Consider the following 5,835-nt stretch of genomic DNA (forward strand, 5'->3'; position numbering starts at 1 on the left):
GGCTCCCAGCGCGGCGGGGGAAGCCACGGATAAGCGCTCCGAGGGGATGAAGCCCGCCGCCCCCGCGGAGGGAGGAAAGCGGCGCCAGGGCTTGGCCGATAAAGACACAGTGAGCGGCCGGCAGGGCGAGAGGAAGTGCCGGGGGTTGAGCTGCCGGCGGCTGGCGGCCCCCTGGGCAGGGAGCGGTGCCAGGGCAGCGGGCACGATGCGATGCCCGGCTGAGGCGGAGGCGCCGGTCCGGGCCTGCAGCGCTTCAGTTGGGAGGGAAAGATGTCCTTCCGAAGGGCGGTATAGTGCGTGGGAGAACGTGGGGCTCGGTGTGAGGTTAAAAGTTGTCTGTGACCTTGTGAAAAGTTGTAGGATGACTGTTCCCGCTTGACTGGCGTCTGGCTTGGGGATAGCTCGTCCCCTTTCTGCTTGGCCAGGTGTCATGTTCACACCTGCCTTGCAGCTGGCGTGCTGGCTGAGGCACTGGGAGGCCCAGCTGTTTCGAAGGTAAAGGGAAGGAAAGGATGGTCCTCCCTTTGGTGGTGCAGTCTTTCCAACTTGAGGGCACAACTTTTAAGTTAGAGCAGCACCCCTTTTGAAGAAATAAACAAAAACTGTTTCTTGTTTCTTTTAACAGCTATTTTTTTAAACAGGCTTAGTAACAACATTTCTTTCAAATAGCAAAAGGTTTTTTCTCTCAGCATACTTATTTTCACATGTCCAAGGTTAAGCCAATGTAGTAGTAGGCCAGTAATATAAGGACAGGCTTTTGTTGGTCAAGTAATCAAAAGTAAAGTCAGTTCTTGAATTTTAGAGACATTTTTTCACAGAGGTGCAAATATTATATAGAAATGTAATTGCAACGTTGTGCTAAAACTTGAAATCATGGTGTTTGTACTGTGGTATACAGAAGTAGGTTTATTGACTAGCTGTTTGTTTAGAGAAATCAATAAGGTTTTTGGTTGCCTCATTAGTAAATGGCTTTTTACAAACGATTATGAAAACTTCTGTCACTAATAATAGCAGGTAAACTTTTAAGTAGGAGCATTATTAGAAGTCATGTGCTATAGACATGAGTTTTCTTCCATCTGTAATCGAAGTGGCTGAAAATCTTGTGACTCAAGCTGAACCGTGTTAGCAAAGAATTGCTGTTTGGGTTGTGACCTTTTTCACAGGTTCTTTTCTACTCACGTGAATTGGAGTGTTCATTTGAGCAGCTCAGCTGGAAGACTTTGGTGGTTTTTCTTCTGTTAGGAGACCTATGACAAGTATGTCAGGGTGGTAGTCATTTGAGACCTGAGTTTGCAGTTAGAATGTAGTGTCTACAGCCTAAGTGCAAATGTGTTTGCTCCATACATTTTTAGAGTAAGTGCTGTTCAGAGTTTGCAGTGTGTTGGTGTGGTATCAACAAACACCTGCAGGCAATTAGGACTAAGGATGCAAAAATCACTAGTTTTAAGGAACTAGAGGAGACATGTAAGTAGTGTCCACAGCGTTGACAAGGCTAACGTGTAAGTGATTTCATAGAGAAGAAACTGCATTTCTTCCCTTATTCTTAAACTCCTTGGACTGAAAGATTTGTGAGCCCCTGAGTAGCACATCTCTTCAAATAATTCCCTTTAGACTTTCATATTATCCACAAGTGTATGATTTTTTTTTCCCGTATTCTTAATGTAAGCCTTGTTTTGTGATGTTAATTCACCTTTGAGCTGTTTTCTGCCCTTCTGGGAAGGAACTGATGGTTTACTCTTGTCTAAGTTCTAGCTGTAGTCAAGAAGTGGAGCAAGAGACTGAAGAGTTGGCAAAATGTGAAAGTGGTTCATGAGGAGGTAGCTGGTATGGAAGACCACTGCCTGTAGCATTTGTTATGGTCTCTTTGGTTCCTTGTGCTTTTCTGTCTCTGTCTTATTATCATTTTACAGTTCTGTTTTAAGCCAGCCCTGGAGGACAGCAGGTGACATCTTTTATCTGCAACATCAGAGTTGCTGTTTGCATTCATAGAGGGACAAATTTTGTTTTGCTTGTTGAAGAGATAATATACAACTGAATGGGGAGAAAACTGGATCTTCAGAAATCTGCATTTAAGTTTCAAGCAAAATTACAATAATTTGCAGACTGGAGCTTATTTTTTCCTTTTTTTTTCCCCTTTTTTTTTTTTTAAGAGCAAATTATGTCATCAATACATAAGCCATTAGTTTAGTAATTTCACAAGGAATGAGGATAAATAAAATCAAGTAGTGAATGAACCAAGTACATATTTTGGGTGTTCTGTAGGCTGTTTGAATTAAAAGCTTGAACTTGTGGTTAACAGTCTTGGATGGACCTGTTAATAGCTATGTATTTTTACTTGGAAAATGGAGTGGATTCAGGCTACTAATATAGTGTGTCTGATTGATTGAGTTTAAATGCAAACTTCAGTTGCATTTTGCTGGAAAAGAAGTCAAAAGGGAATGGAAGTCAACCACCTTTTTTTTAGTCAAAGCAGTAGTAGTGTTAAAAGAGCCAGAAGATAACCAGTTTCTAGCTTTCTGTGGTTTTTTTTGTTAATGTATTCCTAGACTAATTGTTGGGTTTTTTTCCCCTCTTAACTGTACACCATAAAGTATTATTTAAAGACTGTAAATTTGAAAATATTGACATGTGATGTGGACTTTCTGATTATTTTGCTCAGATGAAAGGAAAAAAGACGCGATCTCTTTCTGAAGATTCAACTGTGGCTCCAGTGGAAGAACAGACAAAGACAAAAAGCACTAACACATACAGACTGGAGTCACGTAATAAATTTCAGGATTGTTTAGTAAGAGACAAAGCTCAACAAATACTAACGGTACAGTATTTTTTAAATTAATTGTCTGATTTTATTGCAAAAGTAGCTTGTCTTGCAAAGGTACTTATGGAACAAGGTAAATTGCATGAATTTAAGCATATGCATAAATCTCTGCAGTCTTTGAGTTTTGCCACAGAAATACATTTGTGAATGTGCTCTGTTTTGGCAAAGTGCAGAAGGGCCTCTGCAAGGTCGCAGCCGAGCTTGTTAGGTGCTGTTTACGTGGAGCTGAATCTTCTTAAACGCTTGCCTTTTTTGAAATCAAATTGAGCTACAGCCCAGTTCAAAGTACCCTGATCTGCAAAATATCCAGTTAGCCAAAGATCATGACCTCAAGTTTGTGGAATTCTATTAGTTCTGCTAATATCACATGACCTGCCTAAAATATACGTGGTGTTCTTAATCGTCAGACTGCTACATATAAAAATTAAGCAAAAATGAAAGAAAACAATCTGTGGAGATAATACATAGCTGTTAGTGATACTTTGAATAGTTATAACCAGTTCTTTTTAATTTTGCTGTCTGGAAGACATGCCTTGGATGTTTGGAACTGGTATTTGTAGCACTCTTTTCCTGTGAACTGAGCCCAAGTGATAGAAGAGAATACACTCCTCATTGTTAAATTGAGATTGGCTGGACAATTGGCTGGACACACATCAAATGTGTGTCCCTTTCAAAAAAACAGATAAAACACTTTAGCGTGAAAGTAGCGCATCCTTTGCTGTTTGGGAGTATCATCTATATTGACTATTCTACTCATTAGTTCTTCTCGTATTCTTGTAATGAAAATGACTGTAAAAGGTTTTTTTGCAAAAGGCTACCAGGATGAAAACTAAGATCTTTCGAAATTGTTTTTGATAGAGTAAACTTCAACAAGCCAACTACGATGGAGCTTCTAGTCCCTTCTTGTGTGCTTCAATCTCAGAAGAAATATTAAAGGCTGTGAAGGGATTTGGCTTTGACCGTTATAAATATGTGGTATCAGTGCTAATTGTGGAAAAGACAGATCAGGCAATGATTGTAAGTGAACATTATTCATAATATGTTTTGCAAATTGAAAGCAATAAGGTGCAAACAGATTAGTGAAGTGGTCCAAGTCAACTTTTTTCTCCGAAGGAATATGTTTATTCCAGCCATCAGCTCACAGAGTTTAGCTTTGAAAACAATTTTGTCAAAAAAGCTGAGAGCCCAGTAAATGGTCACAAGACTGGACTAAGCTGGAGGTGGAGGAGTGGGGGACGTGACTTCTTAGTTCGATATGTTCCCAAAACTAATGTCTATTCACATAGACATGTTCTACTGCTTTTTAAGGGGTGCTCTAAACAGTATGCTAAAGTGCAACAAGTGAACACGAGAGAGAATTGGAGGTTGGTGTAGAGATTTTTGGATCTATCGGTGTGAGCTTTACTGTGAAGCAAGAACATGTATTTAACATCGAATAGGAATTGTTCATTTTCACTCAACTTTTGCATTGTTGTTACTAGTTGTAACTCTCACAATACGATTAGATTAGCATTTAGATAATGCTGTGTGTTCTTTAAAAAATAAATAGTAAACCTGTGCTGTATATATATTGACAAATAGCTTTTTCTCTTTTTTCCCTTTAGGTTGCCAGCAGATGCCTCTGGGATGTTCAAAGAGACAATTGGGTTTCAGCTAAATGTGAAACTGAAACATTTATTGCGCTGGCTTTGGTAATGGCTTGTTATTACGACTAATACTTTGAAAGCCACAGATGGATTCGTGCATCACAGTACATGGTACATTTGCAAATTTTCAGAGCATCATTATTTTAGTATTCATTTTTATCCTATTGCTGTTGGCACATTGAAACTGACATACAGTTGAGATAATTTTCTTCTTTTTTTCTCTGTTAAGAAAAAAAACAACCCCCCCAAAAAAAAACTTTGGAACATATGTACATGAGTACATATGGGTTTCATCTGTTTAATGCTCTGCTGTGGAAGTGAAAGCAGCTGGTGTTAAGGCCAAACATTGGAAAATTTTGAATGTTGCTTGTCTGTTGTGTGCCTAGGACTGTTAACGAATGTTTATATGAAACTGCAGGTATCAGTTTTCTTAAAAGCATGTTTTTTGTAAAAAAAGACTATTCATTTTTTACCTAATTTATCTATGATCAAATGCCAGTCTTCCTGGAAACTTTTGCAGTCCTAGAAACTTGTGCAAATTTCCAGTCTTGCCTTGAATGAAGTGAAAGTTTAGTCAGTAGGTTGCCCAGGTCTTAAGCTTGGGTCTCGGGTTCAGGTTGGTGGACAGGTACTGCACTTCAGTCTAGGGGCTTGCATTGGCACTGACGATGGGCTCAGTAACGAGGGTAACTGGCCCATAATAACTGCCAAGGGCAGCAGTGATTGTATTTTGATAAATAAGGCACAGGCAAATCTGTGAAGTGTGTAGACATCAGTTTTTGGACCTGCCGTGTATGGAAATCGAGGGTTGGTGCCTCCTCCGTGTCAGTTGTATCGCTGGGAGCTGAGAACAAACGCGGACGGGGCGGCCGTGCTCTTCTCACCTGCCGCTTGGCCCACCTTGGGTCCGAGCGCGTTTGGAGCCACGCAGGGGAGCGCCGCGAGGGGCGGTGAGCGGCCGGGGGTGGGCGCCCACCCGCGGTGCGGGGGAGCCAGTGTGCGGGGGCGGCGCCGGGCCGGGGCGCGGCCGTGCGCTTTGTTCGCCGGCGTGGGGGCCGTGCGCGCCCACGGGGCCCGGCTGCGCGCGGGCGGGCGGGCGCGCGCGCCGCCCCGGCCCCCGCGCTGGGGGGACGAGGGTCTTTTTCCCGGTGGCGAGGAGGGAGGGCTGTGCTTCACCTCGGCGGGAGCGGGACCGGGAGCGGGGCGCGGCGCTGCCCCGCGCGCAGCCGCCTCGGCACGACCGCGCAGCGGCGGGGAACGGCCGCACGCGCCCGCCCTCCCTCCTCGCAGGGGCGAGCGCGCTCGTGGCGGCTCCTCCGAGTGCGCCCCCCGCCCCCCGTACCCCCCTCCTGCGGGGGCTGATGGTTCACA

General features: G+C 43.5%; 1 protein-coding gene across 1 annotated transcript; it reads left to right on the plus strand.

The window, feature by feature from the left end:
- On the plus strand, window positions 1-4,829 carry DYNLT2 (dynein light chain Tctex-type 2). The gene is made up of 4 exons (XM_064648901.1): window positions 1-109; window positions 2,660-2,815; window positions 3,677-3,835; window positions 4,423-4,829. Exons 1-4 carry the CDS (start codon window positions 47-49, stop codon window positions 4,531-4,533), a joined length of 489 nt encoding a protein of 162 aa, XP_064504971.1. The 5' UTR covers window positions 1-46; the 3' UTR covers window positions 4,534-4,829.
- Window positions 4,830-5,835: the final 1,006 nt, after the last annotated feature.

The sequence above is a fragment of the Pseudopipra pipra genome, chromosome 3 (assembly GCF_036250125.1).
Source record: "Pseudopipra pipra isolate bDixPip1 chromosome 3, bDixPip1.hap1, whole genome shotgun sequence".
Classification (NCBI taxonomy): domain Eukaryota; kingdom Metazoa; phylum Chordata; class Aves; order Passeriformes; family Pipridae; genus Pseudopipra; species Pseudopipra pipra.

What these genes read in the sequence shown, in the direction of transcription:
- DYNLT2 (XM_064648901.1), top strand. Translation starts at nt 47, where the DNA reads ATGAAGCCCGCCGCCCCCGCGGAGGGAGGAAAGCGGCGCCAGGGCTTG. An exon ending in GCTTGGCCGATAAAGACACA is followed by an intron (nt 110 to 2,659) that starts GTGAGCGGCCGG and finishes TATTTTGCTCAG; the next exon opens with ATGAAAGGAAAAAAGACGCG. An exon ending in AGACAGATCAGGCAATGATT is followed by an intron (nt 3,836 to 4,422) that starts GTAAGTGAACAT and finishes TTTTCCCTTTAG; the next exon opens with GTTGCCAGCAGATGCCTCTG.